Consider the following 22,035-nt stretch of genomic DNA (forward strand, 5'->3'; position numbering starts at 1 on the left):
TTCGTTGTTATTTATGTAAAGGAGAAATGCCTTGAAAGTTGCTTTAAAGGAAATCTTTTAACTACGGTAAGGATTTACCTTTTGACGACTTCAACTAGGACCTCCACATGCTTTCACACAACCCTCAGGTGGCTCTGAACGTAAATTAAGGACTTTTTAAAATGATAAATACTTTTGTCATTACTTGCTTATGTAGTCTAAAATGCCAAATGGGAATATTTGCCTATGTTTTCAGCTGATATTTTTTCCTTTGTGTGTTTTGAAGCATCAAGTCAATGGAATTTGAAGAAGTGCTGCTTATGACTGTGGAAGAGAAAAATACATTTCGCTTTAAGTGTCAGGCTCATTTTAGAGCAAGCCAAATATGTAACACATTCCTCAAGAACATTTCTTTAGCAGTAATTTAAGTTGAATGTCTTTCTTTCTCTCACAACATACGACAATCCTCCTTTTTTAATGCAGGTTAAGTGCACACCGTATACTTGTCACATTCCATGTCTGTAATATTTAATTTTTAGCTAGTGTCTTCCAGGGTCTGACCTATTTTTTTGAAAGCCACCTGAGGGTTTTAGAGGTTCCTCATTCATAAATCAAGCATAACGGCAGTTTTTCATAAAACTTAGCATTCAAGTTGATGTAATTATTTTAATAATACTTGAGCCTTGTACGCATTGAGGTAGTTCTCATGTGATGGCTTATTTACAAAATGTGTTCTTGTACCTTTTGAAAGCCCAGTCTGCCTGTGAACAATACTACCTGTGTGCACCAGGGACCCACTGTGTCCTGCATCATGAGGAAAATAGATGGTTGAGAGTTCTGTTACATTCCCTGTATATCACACTAGAAGGTCCAGGTTAAAATGGAGACACTGCATTTGTAAATTCGTTCAGTCTGGGTGTTTAACAGAAGTATGGCTTCATGGGAATATTCATGGTATTCAACTAAGCTGCAGTACTCAAGAGACACTCGCAAGCTCCAGTTCATCATGTCATGTACTACTGTCCCAAGTAAACACTTGGTCCAAAAATAAAAGGTTTCTCTGTGGATGATTGATCATCTCTTCTCATGCCATTTTGAACCTAAAATTCTTTGCCTTTGTATTTCCGACCAAATGTTTCTGGTCAGTCGACGATTTTGGTAATCATAGCCCTAGTACATCTTCACTGTCCACCCAACTTTTCCAAATTCAATGTACACTGTACTTTCTAAGTGATTAATACTGTGTTGTCAAAGTTGACCTTATATATAATCAATTTTATTTCTAAGATATTTGCAAAACCCAGAAACAAAAAAAGGTGACTAATATTAATGATGTATCACAAAACAAATTAGGATTTCAGAAGGACAGCAGCAACATACAACTTCTAAATGTAAAACCCCTTTTGAGCTTAGCTTGCCTTTGAAGACTAAGTAAAAAACAGACATTGTTCTCAGCAGTTTACATTCTGCTTAATGAAAACTAAGCCTCTTAGTAATGGAAAACATTTACTGATTCACAAAAACTGTCATCATTGATTGATCCATATTACATGCTCTACAATCTTTTCCATTGAATTGGATTTCCATTCCGGTAGTTTACACAGTGTCATTTTCATGACAATTAAACCAAATAACTGAAAAATAAAAAACAGCTTTAACACAAAGCAAACGGTTTGCCATAAAACATTTATTTCCAATAGAATTCAGTAACAATCTATCCACATAGTGGTTCCAGATGAAGTGGCAGTCTGTCTGCTCTACAGAGACTTGTTGTGTGAATGAGCTCGCAGAGAAAAACAGCAGACAATGAGACACTACAGTCCAGATGCTAACACTCGAGATTCAGTCAGTATCAGCCTATACCCCTTACTCACACATCAGCTTGATCTGGAACAAAATTATATGATTTAAAGCTTTTATTATACGTAAAAACTTTCCGTTAATTTCTAACCATGAATAATGCAAGGCAAAAAAGGCAACAATAGAAACAGGGCAAAAGCTTCTTTTCACCACAAATGTAGAGTTGCGCACTGTTTGCGGTTAGTTGTGACCAAACAGCGACACTCCAGGGAAAAATGGATTGTTTATAACTGCAGAGACATCACGTTGCAGTCATTTGAGATCTAGCAACATGGCAGCTGGATTCTCCAGGTAAGAGCGCCAGAGGTTGGAGAAGCGGCACATGGTGGCCCCGTCTATAAAGCGATGATCAGCAGACCAGCTGACGTTCATGATGTACGCCTTTACCACATCATCACGGGAGGTAAACCTGGGCAGCACCTGGACAGAGGAGATGTTTTTATAAACCATAGGTATACAGAAGTTTGAGTAAAGACACAGTTTTTAGACACTAAACTTTGCGGCTCTTTACAATTGCAGCACATACAAACCATCCCTCCAAAAATTTACTGAACAGTTTAACCTTGAACGTGCAAAAATGCTTTAATTAGAGGGTGAAGACAACAAACTGCTCACCTGGATCTTTCCCAAAGCACCGATGGCCGCCTCCGGGGGCAGAATCACTGGCTTGGCATATGTCCCTCCAATCTAAAAAAAAAAGCCAAACTCTTACTGTACAGAACTCATTATTTTATGTTGAGAGATTCAACCAGCACTACAGAGGAACACTGGGCAAATGATGATGATCCTCAAATTTTGGTGAATAAATCACTCGATAGGTTTGACCCTCAGAAGGGCAGCGAACCTCACCGAGCCAATGTTGGAGAGGGTGAAGGTTCCTCCAGTGAGGTCAAAGGCGCCCAGCTGTCCAGCAGAACCCAGAGCCTGCAGACGATTGAGCTCCAAAGCAATGTCTAAAACACTGAGGCTCTGAACGCTCTTCACGTTGGGCACCAGGAGGCCCTGATGAGTGTCCATTGCCAGACCGATGTTATGAGATGCCTGAGAGGAATGACACGTCATCCATAAACAAATAAAACACTATACTATTCAAACAAATACTTCAAACCCTCAATTGAAGAGTTAGGGCAGGTTTGGACTTTTTCTGGCCTTGTATGTGATGTTCTGGCAGCCTTCATCCACAGAGGCGTTGAGAAGAGGAAACTGCAGGAGGCTAAGTGATGCAGCCTGAACAAAACACAGTATAAGCCAGTTTAAAAATCTGATCTCAAACCGCCAAGTGAGATACAACTTTAATTCTTAATGCTTAAATTTGCACACTGTCCAAGAGTGAAAAGGTGAAACAGTACCTTTATGAAGAAAGGCATGTAGCTGAGTTTGATTCCCCGAGATTCTGCAAAACCTTTCAGCTCCGAGCGCAACCGCACTAGCTCCGTCAGATCCACCTCATCACAGTAACCAAAGTGAGGAATCTTTAGAGCGGCAGTCATTGTCTTCACCATAACCTTTTGGAAACCTGCATTTATAGAAGAGATCTTTATATATAAAGCTTCTTGATCAATTGAAAACATGCTGAAACTGTGAAGTTCACCGTTTAGGGGCTCTGTCCTGTCTTTGCCGGTGAAGATGGGTCGAGCGATCGCTGGAGGAGCCATGACAGGTTTCTTCTCACTGGATGGTGTATCTGTACTGCTCGCTGCAGGTGCTGGAGTTTTTTGGACCTCATAAGGGAGGATGGCTCCTGTTTGCTTGGCTATGAAATTGAGAATGTCCTCCTTCAGAATGCGACTATCCTTTCCTGTTCCGACTATTTCACTAAGTTTAATCTATGAAAGCACAGAAACAGAGCTTGACATGAAATATGGGTGAATACATTTATATTATTCTTTTGAACTAATGCACATTTGTTGAAAATACATTTACATTGTTCTCAATGGCCAGGCGGCGGACTGCTGGCGTTGCCTGGGTTTTTTGGCCCTTGATCTCCTGGAGTGGTTGTTCATGGGAGACGGCTGGAGTCTCTACCACATCCTCTTCTTGAGCGCCCTCTGCAGGTAATCAAAGGACAAAACATTTTCACAGAAAAAACAAACAAAAGAATGGAAGGACATTTCAAAGCTGTTTACATACTAGGATTACAAAACACGGCAATGACTGACCGTCCTCTCTGTCTGTTTCAATGTCCACGAGAGGAGAGCCGACATTAGCGATGGCATCAATGTCATAATACAGTTTACGAATGACTCCGTCATAGCGGCTTGTGATGGTAACCGAGGCTTTGTCACTTTGGACCTCGCAGATGCTGTCGAACTGGGACACCCTATCGCCTTCCTTCACATACCTGCATATACGAATAACAGTGAAAAATAGATGAATAGTAACAAAAATTTAGTTTTGTTTGGCAAAAATGTTGATACAATAGTGTATTTTAAAAGCTTTTTTGTCATTGTGCTTCCATTGCAGAATAAAGGTAAGGTCTCCAAAAGGATGTATTACAGCGTAAAAGATATATTGCAAGAGGAGAAACAAACATACCACTCTTTGACTGTCACCTCCATGATGCCCTCTCCTATATCGGACAGTTTGAACTGCAGCACCTGTCCAGACGCCACTGAACGCAACAAAAGTGTATTTAACAGCAATGAAATAAACACAAAGGACCATGTTCATGAAACACAAATAGAATTTGTCACTGTGCAAATAAAATAAAACAATACATGAAACCATTATTGTGCTAATAGTCCAAAAGGTATTCAGGTCAAAGGGACAATTAATTGAAGTACAATTAACATATACATCTGTTCTATTTGAGTTTTAAGAGTAAACCACACAGCTTATAAATCTTTATGGGACCTACAGCTGATATGCCAGTTTTAAATCAAAAGATGATGTCACACAGTAAAACACACTGTCTGCCTTAGAACCAGAAGACACATCTGTACATTAAAATGTGCAGTTCACAACTTGAGTTGGAACATACCAGGGCTGGATCTGAAGCCTCTCCATTGAACTGATGTGAGGGATGTGGAGAAATCAAACACGTGTTGTACATAGGCTGGTTCCGTCCCCTGGTGCCTGTGACACCGCTGGGTGCGATGGCACACGACCTGGGGCTTTGAGTGAAACAGAAATGAATACGATGAAGACATGACAACTTAATCTTGCTATATGCTGGTGCAGGAACTGTGTGAATGAGTGAATTAAATGAGCGAATATCCAAAAGGTTAGACAAGAACACTTGCATTTCTTTAACAAGCTTGCAACTAAACAAAATATAAGAGATGACTCTGCCATGATGTGCATTATATGTGAATAAATGTCTGAATTAAAACATTTTAGTAAATATAAGTTTATGTTAGTAAGTGTTAGTTTACCAGATGTCTCAGTATTCGCAGAGAATTCCGCACTGGTCTCACCACCGCCATCTTTGCCCAAGACGCTCATCAAGATGTTCAACGCGAGAAGTTTCACTCCATATGCGAACCATCAAACATTGAGACACCAACAATAAGTTCACTCGTGAGGTGACAGTGCATTCTTTATAATACACATAATTTGTAATAAAAGCACACCTACTTTAAGTTTCTAGAAAGCAGTGTGTTATAAATCGAGAAAACAGCCATACTCGACTTCCTGGAAGTGGAGCGAGTTGATTACATCGTATTTTTCAATCGTCTTGTTTCTTTTTGACGTCACGCTCTCACCTCTTATGACTAGCCAATGAACCAGGGTCTTGGCAAACTATATTATTTTGTAAATATGTGAATAGTCATTGCTCAAATCAACATAACAAGTAAATAATATGAAGAAAGAACCTTTTTTTGTAAACATTTGGTGTAGAGTAACCATCTTTTTTTAAAACTTGAATGTAAAATTCAACAACAATAGTGAAACAGCAACTACAGCAATTCAAGCTGCTTTTTGTACAAAGGATCAGTTGGTCTAGTTTTACTACAGCGCTGTTGGTAATGTGACTCAGTCCTTTGGATGTCTAGTCACCTACTTTGCACAGTAGTCTAGTCATTCACATGGGGAGATTACCATAGGCGGCATTGAGTCTGAACTCTTTCCGCCACCGTGTTAAACTACTGCTACTGCTTAATTGTCAGATTAAGGTGAATGGGTCAAGATGAGGTGATCTATATAAGTGATGTGAATCAAGGGCTATATTGAATATTTCTGCTCTGATCGTATAGGATGCATGTTGATAAATCTACTAAATCCAGTTTCGCATCACATCGAATAATGTCAGCAGGTTTGTGTAAGAATTAGATCTCTTTGTGTGTTTGTATGTGTACCGTCATCACTGTGTGGGGACATTGACAATTTTTCAGGTCCACATGGGGGAAAACAGCTTATAAATCATACAGAATGATATTTATTGAAAATGTAAGAATGCAGAAAGGTTTGCGTGATTTATTAGGTTTGTGAGTTAGGGTTAGGGGATAGAATATAGCAGTATGATATCAAATCAATGTGCACGCGAGTGTGTTAAATTATTCCTCATTAATCCAAAAAGAAGAAATCGTGATTTGTAATTACACACAATTAAAGTGAAAGTTCACCCCAAAATAAACATTCTGTCTCATTTATTAACCATTATGTCAATCAAAACCTCTATATAACAATTTCTTCTGTGGAACACCAAAGAAGAAATTTTTAGAAATGTATGAATGCCCTCTCCTGTTACACTGTTAGTTGTTATAAGAAACCCTGTTCCATTTGCACTATGGCCTCTACACCACATCATCATCTCAGGTGTTGCCTCCGAACAAGCCTCATAGTCTCTGAGCCTTGAATAAGAGAAAGGGCCTCCACACACTGCCAGAACGGTGAAATTCCCAGGTCACTTCATTGTGACAGAGACTCATAGTGACAAAAGTTATGTGTTGCTGAGGTCATATTGCAAACCCAATCAGAGCAAGAAGTGAGGAGTGACATTCCCACCTTTATAGGAACTGAGAGTAACAGAAAACCTCCAGCAGTACCAAAGCCTTTTTATTGAGTTGAGCTGTAACCTGAGTCTGTCACTTGAGCAGCTCGTACCTTTGTGTCGTGGCACATTGGCAGGTGGAGCTGTATGGCCGTTCTGTGAAAAATGCAGCTTATTTCTTCCGTTCTGTGACTCAAGAAAACTTCGGAATCTGATTGTCTCTGGTTTCATTTCGGTGGGGACGACATAAGGACTTCAACAGTTTAATCTTCCTCTCTTGACGGACCTCAATGAAGGCATGTCCCATGTGTCGTCTTGGGGGGGACACTGGCGCATCAAGCGTAGACGTCCAGCCATGGTGCCACCGACGGCTTGGATAACACACATCACAGGTAAAACCAATATCTGTCTGTCTGTCTGTTTTCAATCGAGACCATAGTATGCCATAAGGCTAATAATTTAAAAATGTTTAAACGAACTATATTATAACTGATTGCATGTTGTTGGTATTTGTGGTGAATCATGAGCTGACACAGGCCTGATCATATTTAAGAGTTTTAGATTTAAAACGTGTCAGCTGAACGTGAATCATCGGATTCTGAGAGGCAAGAGTGTTTTTTATCACAGCAAAATTTAGCAGCAAAAGAATTATGTCAAAGTTTTATATTATAGGCTACTTTACGACGAGTTTAAACCACACAAGGATGTAAGTGTGACTTTTGTAACGATATTACTTACAGAAAAGCGTGCACCTCAGTGCTGCTAAAGTCAATCGCTAATCTAAAAACCTCATTCTTGTGTTTACATTAGTGTGCTACACCTCGGGCACTGATTGGTCGAAATTAGCCCCTCCCTAGCAACGCGCCTTTGTGTGGTGGTGTGGCACGTGGTTACTAGGCAATGTTCCTTTAAGATGTATTTTTAAGTTTGCAGCGATTGAAGAACGCGTTAGGAAACTCTCGCGCTGTAGTAGAACATTGAGAAACAGCATTAAACTTCTGAGACATAACATGTTTTATGTCACTTTCGGAAGTGAATTAGAGGATTTGCGTTTATAAGGAGCTTACGGGATTCAGAAGTGGGTTATAACAAGATTAGCTTTTACTGTACCTCTTTATACACATTTTACACGCGGATTCACTATTGAAATGTTTATTTGTAATTTCCCGGATGTTTGAATATGACACACTTGAATTGAAACATCGAAGTTTTGTGAATATATACATGGAACGTACAATGGAAGATTGTAATGAACTGCTCGGGGCTTCGGAGTTTATCAAAGGTAAGTAGCCTATTCTTTTCTAGCCAGGTTATATGTAAATGTACGTTGATGTACATTTGATTCTAAACATATGTTTTGCTCGACAATTATTGTTGGATAGATAGAACTTAAATAATTTTACTATGATGTTTGTTATATTATCTTCTAGTCCAGAACGTATCTACCATATCTCATTAAGTCCAGATGTAAAAATGTGTTTTTTTTATTATGGTGTTTTTCTTTATTGTTTTCTAAAAAAAAATCACAGATCGTCTATATTTCGCTACACTCAGAAGCAAACCCAAGAGCACAGCAAACACACATTTCTTCTGTACAGATGATGAATTTATTTATGAAAAGTAAGTGAGTCATCTTGATGTAGGCCCTTGTGTTCACTTAAAATGATTAACAAATGTAACCAGTGTTTACAAAGAAATTAAAATGTGAATTATCTTGATCATTGTTTTACAAGTAATGATTGGATTTCTGTCCACAGCTTTTATGCAGATTTTGGACCCCTTAATCTAGCAATGCTGTACAGATATTGCTGCAAACTGAACAAAAAGCTAAAGGTAAAACCAATCTCTTTTGAAACTTCTAAAAACATAAGCCTGAAACCTACAGATTTACATTTTTACATATAAATAGAGACCCATCTCTCATGGAAAACTCAAGTGGTCAGTGCCCTATTAAGACTGGTCACAAAAAATAAATGGGAATAAAACATATTGTTTTCAACTCACCACTTCCGGGAGTCATCAACCATATCTGTTTAATGGTTAAGATCTTCACTTTGCTAAAATTCTTCAAATTTGTTGTGATGGGCTACATTCAGTTTCTATTATGGCCAGTAGAGTACGCTGTAGGGCTATTTCACAGACCTCTGTGTAACAGAAGTTTCTGGCATGAATAAAAGAAACATGGCAGCTTTAGTGGATATTATCCTGAAAGGCCTAGCTATATATGGAGATATCTGGAGTTGACAGATTAAGGATACTGTGCTGGGTTATGTTTTGGATAAGACTGTGTTTGTGTATCCTGATGATAATCTACAGTGACCCCACATTAAGACTAAGCAACATTTAAGTGTATGAATCTCTTTGCATTTGACAACAAAAAATCCAATAACCAAGTGTCCATAATAACTAACCACAACAACCAACTTTCGTTTCTGTTGATGCACTTTAATCATTTTACTTAGTTATTGTTTAAATTACATGTTACTTTCAAGTCAACTTCCTCTGTCTAGGAATTAAGCAGTACTATCCTCCACAAAAAGCAATTTGTAAAATTTCAGCAAAACAGCTTAAAGAAGAAAACAAATATTTACGTTCACAATGTTTGTTAAATGAATGTGTTTGTGTGTTGTTTATGTTTGCAGTCTTTTACCCTATCCAGAAAGCGTATCATCCACTACACCAGCTATGATCAACGAAAAAGAGCCAATGCTGCTGTTCTTATTGGGGCTTATGCAGTGAGTCCATACGTTTTCTGTATTTCACTGAACTTAGATGATGATGTCTCAAGAATGTTCTAAATGGCCAGGTAGTTCTTAAAAAATACTTTTACGACAAAACGCAAGTGAAACAATCTAGGGGTGAGTCAGTAATGACTGAATAAAAAAAAGAATGGTCAAGGTCACAGGGCACAAGGCTTCAACAGTGGAAAAGAGTGAGAAATCTTTATACCCAGTTGAGCCTGTGTTTGCTCCTGCTTTTCTCTAGGTAATCTACTTAAAGAGAACTCCAGAGGAGGTGTATCGGGCTCTGATCTCTGGAACCAATGTGTCATACCTGCCTTTCAGGTGAGATGCTACGTGCACTTCTGAAAGTGTGCATACTAGATTCTACTGTAATACTAATCAGATCTCTTTACATTAGTCAGTTATTTTGTGGATCATTTTGAGGCAGTTCTGCACAGTTATTTTCTTTACTGATTTTTTTAGTAATTTTCCCCATTTCAAAATTCTCTAATTTGTATTAAACTCTTTCGTTTTTTTTACTTTATATCCATGCAGAGATGCTGCTTTTGGCAACTGCACATATAATTTATCCATTTTAGACTGTTTACAAGGAATCCGCAAGGTAAGTTTATTTAAACAGTTAGTTTGTTTTGGCTTTTCTCTGTTATAATATCACCATCCTTTATATGTAACTCTTGATATTTCACAATAGAAACTGTATGGCTATTGAGGTTCCCTTTCTGTCGGTCTCTCGACGTTGTGTCGAAGCCGACAGATGGGGTTCGCCCTTGAGAACCAATCATCTCTGACTATTTTGAAAAGGCCAATGAAATTGGCGAATGAAATTTGCATGCCGGGCTCCGCCCCCGGATATCCGGGTATAAAAGGGGAGCCGGCGTGCTCATTCATTCACCTTTTGTGCTTCGGAGCCTTCGCATCTGATGACATTCTTCGAATTGCCGGTTTCTACGACGCGGTGCAGCGGAGATTCCCCTGGGCGTCCTGGCAGTTCCTGAGGTATTTTTCTAAAAGAGCAATTTCCTCAGCGTGGCATTGCCCGCTGATCTCTTGGGTGCAGTACACTCATCGAGGACGGGGACGGACACGGTGGTTGCCGCAAGTGTTCGGGGGTCCGATCGCTGTGGCAGCCTCGTGGATTCGTCCTGCCCGCACGGCGCGCGGATGGCTATTCAGACGTTGCGTCACTGCGCGCGGATGGCTAGTCAGACGTTGCGTCACTGCGGGCGGACGGCTATTCAGACGTTGCGTCACGTTGGCTACGTTCTGTCAAGAGCAAGCCACCACCTCGTTTGCTTCCCGTTCTGCGACCGCAGCGGCTACGGCCCTGCCGTCAGCGGCGGCGAGCAGCGAGGGTGATGTGGGGATTATCGTGAGCGTTAATCCGTCAGCCGGTCGGCTCGCGGACCGCTCGCGCCCCGTCTCGCTTGTTTAGCAGGTCCCCAAGGATGGTCCTAAGCCATCTTATTCCTCAGCCACGCGCTCGGACACGAGCCGTGGAGATGAGGTGTCTCTTGCAACATCGGAGCGCGACCTGCTGGCATCAGACTCTGGCGATTCCCTGAAGCTCCCTCCCTCGGGAGGTCGAGCACAGGTGAGAGCAGACGTCAAGATGTCAGCCATGCTCGCTCGGACCGCCGTGAGCGTCGGGTTGCGGTGCAGCCCTGGTGCTCGCGGCTGGGTACTCGCACATTGGGCCCGGCTCAAGTGCCAAGTTTTACCGAGCTGCATAAGGAGTTCAGTAAGACCTGGAGCGTCCCTTTCGGCGCGCTTCCGTCTAGCTGACTCTATCGCCCTCTCTTCCCTCGGGGCGGGGAGGCAGCTAGGGACTATGTCAATGCACCCTGGGTGGAGCATGCAGTCGCGGGTATCCGCAGACGGCGGCCACCTGGGGGGCTTGACCTAGACTCACCGTCCAGGGCATGTAAGGTCTCAACATCTCTGGTGTTGAGGCTGGCAGTGCCGTGGACCAAGCTGCCTCCACTCTTACGCATGGCCTTCCTGCAGGCCAGGGCGCTAAAGAGAGCCCCACGGGGTAAGACCGACCCAAGTAGTGCCGCCGCCGACTGGCCCTCCGGGGACCGCGGTGGCAGCGCAGGCTGGGTCGGACGATGTCCACATCAGTGGCCCGGAAAGATGCCTCGGACCCAATCTTGCGCAGGGGGGCGATGTCGAGAAAGGCCACTTTCCCGACTCCCCTCTCGCAAGGTCGGCTGATTGGTGGCGCTGTCAAGGACTGCTCCAGCAGCCTTTTGACAGTGTAGAAACAGACCGGCCTGCTGTGACCCGGCCGCCTTTCGGCCGTCGAGGTCTCGCACGTGGTCTGCCCCCAGCAGCCCTGGCCTTCTCCAGCGTCGACTCCGGTTCTGGTGCCCCCGCAGGTGGCCCCCCGGAGGAAGACGTTGAGAGGAGGACCACCTAGAGAGATTGAACCATCGGGCCCGACCCAGCCTGGGTTGCTGGATGGTCGGACTGGGGCGGTCCCTGCCGCGTCCCAAACACCTTCTGGGCCCCTTCGGGGGCCTAGTGCCCGCCTTCTCACAAGGAGAGGTCTCTCTCTGGGTCCCACTTGCAGCCGCTCTCACCCTCTGAAAGATGGTGTTCGGCAACTCGACGTTGCGTCGTGGCGGCACGCAATGACGAGTATAAAGCAGCCCTCAGCACTCTCGCTTCGACGGTGCGTCGAGCTGCGCCATCGCCTGGCAGGTGATTTAGCGGAGCCGTTCCCCCCGGGGAGAACAGCACTGCTAGTCATTGAACCAACCCCCGCGGGTTGATGAAGTAGATCGCAGCCCCCCCTGTGAGGTCTCTGGGTGCTTGGTTAGCATTTCAAACCATCACGGTGGCTGGGAGTGTGGTCCGTCTCGGCATTCGATCCAGCTCGCCAGACCTCCGCCGGACTTCAGGCATCCTCTTACCTCAGCAGAGGCAGGGATGTTCCTGTGCTCCAGGCCGGGGCTGCCACCCCTCTGGCGAAGGCGATCGAACCGTCCCCTCGGCCGAGATGTCCAGTGGCTTCGACAGCCGCACTTCATCATCCCCAAAACCAGGGGTCGCTGCATACCTTGAGCAGCACCTTGCAAGGGTGCCGTTCGGGAGGCGCAGAAGCGCGTCCTGGTGTCTGTCAGACGCCAGGAGTGGTTCATGACAACTGACCGCATACTCTCATGTACAGTTTCCCTCGGCACTGTCGAGGGGCTGGCATGTCAGTAACGGGTCAGCCGGGAAAAAGAGAGCAGCTCTCCCTGGCGCGGAGCTCCCCCTTTTCCTGGTAGAGAACTCAACACTGTCTCCATGACGGTGTGCTCGCTCACGAGCACGCACAGTCAGTGCTGAGCTGCTTGAACTTTCAGGCAGCAGCCAGCGGTCCCCTGAAATCAGTTTCAGAGGCTCCTGGGCATGGTGTCCTCGGGGGTGGCCTGTCCCCCTCGGGTTGACGCACATGGGACCGCGACAGCACTGACTACAGAGATGAGTTCCCTGGAGAGCGTGGCGCACTGGCAGTAGGCGTATCGTCATTACGCCTGCTGCCGTCGCATCCTAACCCCGAGCAGGTCTTGAGGCCGGTCGTGGAACGACAGACGCCTCCCTACGGGGTGCGGGTGCGGTGTGCAATGGGCGCGCAGTGTCGGGTCGCTGGACGGGCCCCCGCCTGCGTCGGCAGATCACTGCCTTCAAGTTGCTAGCTGTCCTGCTTGCACTGATGAGGCTCCGGCCTCTCGTGCAGAGCCAGCATACTGGCCCGGACAGCACGACCGGCGTAGCGTACTAAACCTCAGGGTGGCACTCGCTCGCTGCAGTCATCGCAACTCGCCCAAAACGCCTCCTCCCGTGGAGACAGCAGGTGGCAAAGCCCCTGCAGGTCACAGGCCCACCGGGTGTCCTGAACCAGACAGCCAAGCGCTCTCTCGTCAGTTGACACCCCGTGGGAAGTGATGACTCCACCCCTGCGGGCTGGCCTGGGTGTGGTTTGGGCGGGCACAGGGGGACCTGTCGCCTCCCTGAACACCACCCAGTACCGCTGGGCATTCCTTGGACGAGGACCCCCTCGACACGGAGGCCCTAGCGCGCAGCCTCCAGTGGAGACAGCAGGTGGCAAAGCCCCTGCAGGTCACATAACCACCGGGTGTCCTGAACCAGACAGCCAAGCGCTCTCTCATCAGTTGACACCTCGTGCGAAGTGACGACTCCACCACTGCGGCCGGCTTGGGTGTGGTTTGGGCGGGCACAGGTGGACCTGTTGCCTCCCTGAACACCCCCCAGTGCCGCTGGGCACTCCCTGGTCGAGGCTCCCCCCTCGACACGGAGGCCCTAGCGCGCAGCTGGCCGCGGGACAAGCGGAACTACGCTTTCCCCCAGTGAGCTTCATTGCGCAGGTCCTGTTCAAGGTCTGGGAAGGGAGTATCAAGTGCTGCTAGTTGCGCCTTACGGGCCCAACTACACTTGGTCCTCGGAGCTGATACTCCTGACGACAACTCCCCCTGGCCAAATTCCCTGACGAAGGGCCTACTCGCAGGGGATGGACACGTTGTGGCGTTCGAGCCGGACCTCTGGGTCTGGCTCCTGGATGGGACGAGGAGTTCCTGGATGACCTACCCCCCTCAGTGGTGGAGACTGTCACTCAGGCAAGGGCCATGCCCACAAGGCTGGATGCCTTTAAGTGGCGCCCCTTCTCGTCCTGGTGCTCTTCTCGAGGAGAAGACCCGCGGAATTGCTCGCTCAGGAACGTGCTGTCCTATTGCAGGAGAGGCTGGGGAGTAATCTCCCCTTCCACATTGGAACGTGGGTACCCGCTGTCGCGGCTATCACGTACCAGTTGCTGGTGAGCCTCTGGGGCGGCATGACCTGATTATTAGGTTCCTCTAGGGCGCGAGGGGCTAACGCCTCGTCCGCGCCCCGTACCCTCTTGGGACCTTAAGGTGGACCTGTGGGTCCCCTTTTTTCGGGCCCTGCCGAGAGCCCCTTCCTCGTTCTGCGAGGGGGGTTGGCTCTCCTGCTGGGGCTCGAGTCCATCCAGAGGGTGAGGCACCTGCAAGCATTCCGTGTCCACCGATTGCCAAATTTCAGGCCCGGTGACTCTCACGTGATCCTGAGACCCCGGCCGACTTACGTGCCCAAAGTTCCGCCACCCCCCTTTGGGACTAGGTGGTGAACTTGCAGGCGCTCCCACACCGGGAGAAAGACCCAACCTGTACGTGGGGTGTCCAGTAAGCGCATTGCGCCTCTACTCGAACCACACTGAGGGCTTCAAGGCCCTGAGCAGCTCTTGTCTGTTATGGAGGTCAGCAAAGGGAGTGCTGTATCCGAGGAGAGTTGTAGCGCTGGGTCGCACACGCCGTCACTACGGCGTGCCGATCCTAGCCCGTGCCCATTTGAGTGACGGTACACTCCGCTCGGGGTGTGACCTCCTCGTGGGCATCGGCTTAGTGCGCCTCTCTGGCAGACATCTGTAGAGCTGCGGGTTGGGCTACGCTATACCTCGCAGAGGCTTGCAACCTCCGTGGGGAGTCGGCAGCTCGAGTCTTGCCAGCAGGTGAGACCAGCAGTCGTGGGGCGTACGCCTGCGCATAGCGCCATTCCCCTTCTGAGGTGGACCAGTGCGCTATGGGCTGCCTCCCTTCTTTCCCCAAGGGTGAAGAATAGGCAGTCCGTCCATCCATCAATAGCACTCAGGGCGGCGGGCTCGGCGGAGCAGCCCTGCCGCCTATGGCCGGGTATCAAGCTGAGTTATTACATATAGCTCTAACCGGACCTAGTGCCCCACACGTAGTAACCCCCCACTAGGGTGGTTCCGTCTGAGATGTCGTCATGAGATGGTTCCCCGCGTGGCAACCCATGACCTCCCCAGGTGGACATCCACCTTGCGGCATTCCGCACATACCTCCCATGAGTTCTCCCCTATTTGGTGAGACCATGTTGGTGTCTCCACTGTATTCCCACCTAGGGTGGGAAGTGGTCTCCGTAGCGCACGTCCTCATTGAAGGAACAGCGCTTACCCAGTAGCCCTACGACTGGATGGCCCTCGCCAATGGGGCCGTCTGAGTTGGCAGAGGGCAGGGGCTACTCATCTTTGCCAAAAGCTCTGGGAGCCCCTGCCTGCCCACTGGAAGGTTACAAATTTCGCGATAGCGCTCACGTGTGGCTCGCCCAGGCCGGTCAACGTCGCTTCGCTAGAGATTGTGACGCGGCTAGTGCCGTGGCGTTTTCCATAGGAACCCCATCTGTCGGCTTCGACACAACGTCGAGAGACCGACAGAAAGGGAACGTCTCGGTTACGTATGTAACCTCTGTTCCCTGATGGAGGGAACAAGACGTTGTGTCCTTCTTGCCACGACAATAGCCGTCCGCTGCAGCAGTCACGAGATGCTCTCAGGCTCCTCAGCACAAAAGGTGAATGAATGAGCACGCCGGCTCCCCTTTTATACCCGGATATCCGGGGGCGGAGCCCGGCATGCAAATTTCATTCGCCAATTTCATTGGCCTTTTCAAAATAGTCAGAGATGATTGGTTCTCAAGGGCGAACCCCATCTGTCGGCTTCGACACAACGTCTTGTTCCCTCCATCAGGGAACAGAGGTTACATACGTAACCGAGACGTTAGTAAGTATAAGGTCGTGCAGGACGCTTTGGCTCAATGCTGGCTTGCGTAGATGTGAAATGCACTTAATCCTCAATTTATAATCTCTTAGTCCAATTACTGTATCTATCTTTTCAGTGGTGACACAAGAGAAAGAATTGGCACAGTTTGTATCTGAAAAAACACATAAGGAAATTCCACACATTGTAATAATGAACAGGAAGCACGATAAAACAATTAAACAAGAGGGTGGAGAGGTTTAGAAAATAATCTGGCAATCACGCATGCAATCTGGGTGTCTTTGACTATGATTTGTCCTACTATTCAGATATTTCTGTAAATAATGAATTATACGTTAACAATAGATAGATAGATAGATAGATAGATAGATAGATAGATAGATAGATAGATAGATAGATAGATAGATAGATAGATAGATAGATAGATAGATAGATAGATAGATAGATAGATAGATAGATAGATAGATAGATAGATAGATAGATAGATAGATAGATAGATAGATAGATAGATAGATAGATAGATAGATTCAACTTTATTGTCATTACACATATACAAGTACAGTGTAACGAAATGTAGTTTAGGTCTAACCAGAAGTGCAGTTAGCAAGTGCAGGATATACAGTTAGAATAAATACAGAATACAATATTTCTGTTTGTTAGCAGGACTGCCTCAACCAGTGACGTGCGATTTAGGGCAGGACTACACATTTTATCCAGCTGAAGGCAGAGGGGGGATGTACAGAAGATTTTACACTGCATCTTTAAATAATATTTGAATGCATGTTGCTTCTCTTTAGGCCCTACAGCACGGCTTCTTTGACTTTGAGAATTTTGATGTTGAAGAATATGAACATTATGAGGTATTGATCCCCTTTCTTAACGTTGATCAATTGTATCCTTTACAGTCAACATTGCATATACAGTATCTGCATTATTAAATTATTAAATGTTGTTTTTTAAGCGTGTGGAAAATGGTGACTTTAACTGGATTGTGCCAGGAAAATTGTTGGCCTTCAGTGGACCTCATCCCAAGAGTAAAATTGAAAATGGTGAGCTGCTATATTTGCACTAAATCATAGCCACTCATTTCCAACTCTCATTTCCCTCTGTCTATTTTTTTACTTATCTATCTTTTCCTTTCTAATGCCTTTTTGGATTTCATTACCGTGAGAGTTTTCAAAAGAAGGGGCACCAGATTTTCAGGGTGTTGTCCAAATTAAAGGAAAGGCAACTTCAAAGAGAAACTGAATTTGTCATGGACATATTAAATGTATATAAATATAACTTTTGTTGTCATCTTGAGAAGGAGGGCTTGCCTCATATTCCTAACCATATTAGGGAGGATATTCCGATCACTGTTGCCTTTGGCATGCTTTCTAGAGGTTGTAATGCACTTTCATTCTCATTCATTCATTTGTTATGTTATTTATTTTTCTCTTCCTGTTAATGGGGCATTGTATATTGTAAAGGGTTCTATATATATATAAATTGAACTCAGATGTAAGGAAACTGGAGTTATGATAAAAGTAGATTAGTATTGTTGTTTTATAATGAGTGACAATGAGATTTTGGCTCGGTTAGGTTACCCTCTGCATGCTCCTGAAGCATACTTCCCCTACTTCCGCCAACACAATGTAATGGACGTTGTGCGCTTGAACAAGAAAATCTATGATGGTCGCCGCTTCACAGATGCTGGGTTTGAGCATCACGACCTGTTCTTTGTAGATGGCACCACACCTAGTGATCTGATCGCAAGACGCTTTCTGCACATATGTGAGAGTTCAAAGGGTGCTGTGGCTGTCCACTGCAAGGGTGAGTTGCGTAACAACAATGCAGAGTAAAGCTGTTTCACGTGTCAAATTTCTCATTGTCACACTTTCTTTGCAGCGGGGCTTGGTAGGACGGGCACTCTTATAGGCTGCTACCTGATGAAGCATTATCGTTTCACAGCACCTGAAGCGATAGCCTGGATACGCATCTGCAGGCCCGGCTCCATCATTGGACCGCAGCAGCACTTTCTCGAACAGTAAGTAGAGGTTGAGAGTGGCAGACTGATCTTGAAACATGAGGAGATACAAGAAAATTCCTTAGAGATTCCATAAAGAAGCTTTCATCTGTATCTGTCTCTCTCCAGGAAACAACACAGTATGTGGGTGCAAGGCAACCTTTATCGCTCACAGCAAAAACAACAGCAGCTGAGACAAAGTCGGCAACAAGAGAGAAACATGTCTTGTCTCATCTCCAGCATGGATGACATTTCCATCAACAGTGCCAGTCTTAAGCCACAGAGTGTGGATGAGGTGAGACATCTGAGATGTCGCCCTGATGTCCATCAAAAACTAATATTTGAGTTAATAATAAAGCATTATTGACTTTAAAAGCATCTTTATTGGTAATAATAAAAATACAATTCTATTATTAAGATCACCTACTTATTATCATATACAAATAATGTGAATCATTTACAATAATAACATAACATCACTGATTCAACATTACATTATTGCGCATTGCAAAGAGGTTTTATTGTCTGATCTCTAAACACCCACACTTTGCACTTCGTCAACGATAACTATAGCTCAAGTCATCTTACAAAGCCAGCTCTTATTTACTTTGTCGCCACAAATTGCTGTCAATATAAAAGCGCCTTGAGAATGTCATTGACACTGTGTTTTGTATTCTATAGAATGAGTTCAGAGAAGAGGACATGATACAGACTCAAGGGGATAAACTACTAGCGTTAAAGGGCCAACGCCATCCCAGACCTTCTCTCACAGCCAATAGGTACCCATCCAATTATACTTTACAAAGGATGCAAGTGTTCGCATATACAAATTAATTTGTGTTATTATTTTGACCAGATCTAACAATTAAATGTAAATATTTGTCAGTATACTTAAAGAACCTCACACGCTGTTTGTCATCCTTGCCAACTTGTTTAGATGTTACTAGAAAATAATGACAGAGAAAATAAGTTAAATAAAATTGTTAACAAAACTTCATTTCAGATGGATGTATAAGTTTTAAGTTACTACGGTTTTATTTTTAACCAATAGGTTGGACTGTCACCAAATTGATGTGGCAGTGACATTAATAAAGGGATAGTTCATCCAAAAATAAATGTTTGTCTTCATTTGCTCTCCTTCAACTTTTTCCAAATCTGTAAAAATGTCTTTGTTTTGATGAACACATAGAAAGATATTTGGAAGAACGCTTATAACCAAACAGTCCATGGAAATAGTAGGAAAATTAACCTAATCATTTCTTTGTTTTGAAGATATTTTGGAGAATGTAGGACGGCGAACAGTTCTGAGGCACTTTTGCCTACCATTGACATTTTTCCTACTTGGTAGTCAATAGTGGCCAAGAACTGTTTGGCCTACAAACTTTATACAGGTTTGGAACAACTAGAGAGTGAGTAATCTTTGACGGATACATTTTGGGTGAACTATCCCTTTAAGTGCAAACCAATTTTGCAACAAGGAAGTCGTTTCCTTCCTTATGGCCTGATTTCACAGACGCGGTTTATCTTAAGCCAGGACCATGCCTTAAGATATTTATGTCGCTCTTATAAAAAGGCCTTAGAAGAATACATTACTGGTATGTATCTCGAGACAAAACAATAGCACTGATATATTTTAAGATATTTCTGGGTAAGTTATATTCAGTTAAGACAGGTCACACATTCATTTTTCCTGGTGGAACATTTTTTCTAATGCGGTCCGGTCAACCACATCTCTCACAACTTTCAAAAAACTACTTAAAACCCACCTCTTCTGTGAATACTTGACAGACAAATGAAAAAAAAACTCTTCTCTCAGCAGGTAGTGGTCTAGCTCTTGTTGAAACTAGTAACTTTGTATTAGCACCTAATGTACTATTGCTCTTTTATGACATATCGCTCCCCGAACTCTGTGTAAGTCGCTTAGGATAAAAGCGTCTGCTAAATGTAAATGTCTAAAGGTAGTGTAGGACTAGCCTAAGCCTTGTCTGTGAAACCGGGCCTGAATGAAAACAGAAGACAAGTAGACAAAAATAAATCTATGGCCTGTGTATACATGAATGAATTAGGAACTCTAGAATTAAACTATGCTGATTTGTCATTTCTGGTAGTGTGATAAGTCCAGCTCAGAGCACCATTTCATCTCCCAAATCTTCCAAAGCTACTCTATTCCACTCCTCCTCGCCTGCACGGGGACTAGCACGCAGCCCTTCCTCATCTGCTGGTAACCTTAAAAGGTGGGTTGATGTGACATTGATGTGATTGTTTAGCATGTGTGATTTAGACCAGATCTAATTTACACACCCAAACCTCTTTTACTTCCCCGTTTATGCACCCCGCACAGCTTCAGGCCACGATTAGCTCACTCACTTGGCAACCTGTACGATGAAAGCAACTTCCTCGAAGATGACAACAGCACACCTCCATCCTCCTTTACTCCCTCCCTGTCTCCTGGCCTAACCCCATGCCCTCCAGCTCCTCCGTCAGGATTCAGCTTTGGCTACCCTGCTTCCGATCCCCGACTGCATCCCTCCCACCTAAACTACAGTCAAGAGGTCGACACGAACCTCAACACCCTGACCCTCCCTGGAGCTAACAGCATTAGTGCTAGCCATACAGTCAGGCCTGTAAACAGAACTGGCTACAGTCTGTTCTCCAGGAACCGTCCAAGCCCTCGTAGAGGTCCAGTACGTGCTGGGCTCAGTGGGTTTCCAGCACGCTACCTCAGCAGATCCATTCCAGTGAGTGACAACCGTCTGGCAACCGCTGGGGTTACACCGTAACCCTGATTTCACTCTCTACATCTAATTCATTTCCTCAACTGATTTCCTGAATTCTTTTTTTTAAATAATTTTCTCTCTGCCCTGACTTAGTAGTCCATTCAAAATTGAAAATAGAATGTCTCCATTTACTCAGCATTTTAGTTTTTATTCAAAATTGCTGCTCTTTTATTGTTCTATTTTTACATAAATTGTTATATTTAATTGTTGCATCTTATATACAGTATTCATCTTCTATAGAACACTTCGCAAGATGTAAACACTAGTCCAAGCACTTCCAATTTCTTTTTTAAAATGTAATTATTATTATTTAAATCTTACATTTATAGTCAAAACATATTTGTTTCGATTTGCTTATAAATGTTCTGTTGATTGTATTTTGTTCAAAACGTTCTTCTGGACAGCGTGGTTTACATGTTCCGAAGTGGTCTTTATATTCATCTTATATTCTGTTATGAAGCTGTGCAAATTATGACAGCATTTTAATTTCTGGGTGAATTCTAACTTTACTGTTCGAACTATTAATATTATTTTATATTGCAGTATTCTCAGGGCATGCAATCAGATCATTTTCCTAATGTCACTCCGTCTTTCTCCCCCCAGTCCCTTCAGTCTGAATATGCTCAGTACTAAGGCAATCGCTATCCACTGATGACCATCACAGCTGATCCTCCATGGCATGGATGATCTGACCGATGGATCTTGAATTTCTTCACAAAGCTGCTAAAATATTAAATATGTCAAGTGTTCATTATGGTTTTATAAATTATTTCAATAGGAAATAAAATATGGTTTCAATTTATAACATAACATTTCACTATTTATGTAATAATCACAGATGTATCACAGATTTTGTGTACAAAATATGAAGTGTATCTACCAGTATTTGTTAAACAAAGTAACTATTTTATCAACAAACTGTGACAATTCTGATCAACTTCTCAGTTCATTAAGCGGGCATGTTTTTGCAAGAGATATGCGTTCACATTATCATGTCTTGATTCAATTATGTCTAGTCATATAATTGTACAGAAAATGTGATTTTGAATACAATTTGTATAGGTAGGTGTCTGTATGCAAGTTGATTAATGAGAATCGCTGGAATTTAATTTATATAGAGGTATTAAAATGCAATCAAACAAAT

At 44.2% G+C, this 22,035-nt stretch overlaps 2 protein-coding genes across 6 annotated transcripts; one reads left to right on the forward strand and one right to left on the reverse strand.

Moving 5' to 3' along the window:
- Positions 1-1,648: 1,648 nt before the first annotated feature.
- On the reverse strand, positions 1,649-5,527 carry LOC306892010 (lipoamide acyltransferase component of branched-chain alpha-keto acid dehydrogenase complex, mitochondrial-like). Of its 2 annotated transcripts, XR_013786426.1 has the most exons (13): positions 5,416-5,522; positions 5,214-5,309; positions 4,820-4,952; positions 4,375-4,450; positions 3,999-4,180; positions 3,763-3,887; positions 3,431-3,665; positions 3,189-3,355; positions 2,989-3,066; positions 2,689-2,880; positions 2,455-2,526; positions 1,990-2,259; positions 1,649-1,866 (listed from the first exon to the last, which is right to left on the reverse strand). XR_013786426.1 is itself a non-coding variant. In XM_079452713.1 (12 exons), exons 2-12 carry the CDS (start codon positions 5,262-5,264, stop codon positions 2,092-2,094), a joined length of 1,479 nt encoding a protein of 492 aa, XP_079308839.1. In that variant the 5' UTR covers positions 5,265-5,309; positions 5,416-5,527; the 3' UTR covers positions 1,649-2,091. The 2 variants fall into 2 exon arrangements, 1 of the variants encoding a protein (XP_079308839.1); XM_079452713.1 differs by having other exon boundaries at positions 1,649-2,259; positions 5,416-5,527.
- A 2,114-nt stretch (positions 5,528-7,641) lies between these two features.
- On the forward strand, positions 7,642-22,031 carry cdc14aa (cell division cycle 14Aa). 4 transcript variants are annotated; one of them, XM_079452716.1, is made up of 16 exons: positions 7,642-7,850; positions 7,981-8,054; positions 8,302-8,392; positions 8,530-8,605; positions 9,415-9,507; positions 9,758-9,837; positions 10,051-10,117; positions 16,907-16,969; positions 17,071-17,158; positions 17,691-17,921; positions 17,997-18,135; positions 18,244-18,409; positions 18,796-18,893; positions 20,223-20,348; positions 20,456-20,852; positions 21,495-22,031. In XM_079452716.1, exons 2-16 carry the CDS (start codon positions 7,997-7,999, stop codon positions 21,522-21,524), a joined length of 1,803 nt encoding a protein of 600 aa, XP_079308842.1. In that variant the 5' UTR covers positions 7,642-7,850; positions 7,981-7,996; the 3' UTR covers positions 21,525-22,031. The 4 variants fall into 4 exon arrangements, with proteins under 4 accessions (XP_079308842.1, XP_079308844.1, XP_079308841.1 ...); XM_079452718.1 differs by lacking the exon at positions 20,456-20,852 and having other exon boundaries at positions 21,495-22,027; XM_079452715.1 differs by having other exon boundaries at positions 7,659-8,054.
- Positions 22,032-22,035: the final 4 nt, after the last annotated feature.

Source organism: Barbatula barbatula (genome assembly GCF_947034865.1).
Source record: "Barbatula barbatula genome assembly, chromosome: 3".
NCBI classification, from domain to species: domain Eukaryota; kingdom Metazoa; phylum Chordata; class Actinopteri; order Cypriniformes; family Nemacheilidae; genus Barbatula; species Barbatula barbatula.

What these genes read in the sequence shown, in the direction of transcription:
- LOC306892010 (XM_079452713.1), bottom strand. Translation starts at nt 5,264, where the DNA reads ATGGCGGTGGTGAGACCAGTGCGGAATTCTCTGCGAATACTGAGACAT. An exon ending in GAGGTGACAGTCAAAGAGTG is followed by an intron (nt 4,181 to 4,374) that starts GTATGTTTGTTT and finishes TCGTATATGCAG; the next exon opens with GTATGTGAAGGAAGGCGATA. An exon ending in TGAAACAGACAGAGAGGACG is followed by an intron (nt 3,888 to 3,998) that starts GTCAGTCATTGC and finishes GATTACCTGCAG; the next exon opens with AGGGCGCTCAAGAAGAGGAT.
- cdc14aa (XM_079452715.1), top strand. Translation starts at nt 7,943, where the DNA reads ATGTTTGAATATGACACACTTGAATTGAAACATCGAAGTTTTGTGAAT. An exon ending in GTGTCATACCTGCCTTTCAG is followed by an intron (nt 9,838 to 10,050) that starts GTGAGATGCTAC and finishes ATATCCATGCAG; the next exon opens with AGATGCTGCTTTTGGCAACT. An exon ending in AGCCACAGAGTGTGGATGAG is followed by an intron (nt 18,410 to 18,795) that starts GTGAGACATCTG and finishes TGTATTCTATAG; the next exon opens with AATGAGTTCAGAGAAGAGGA.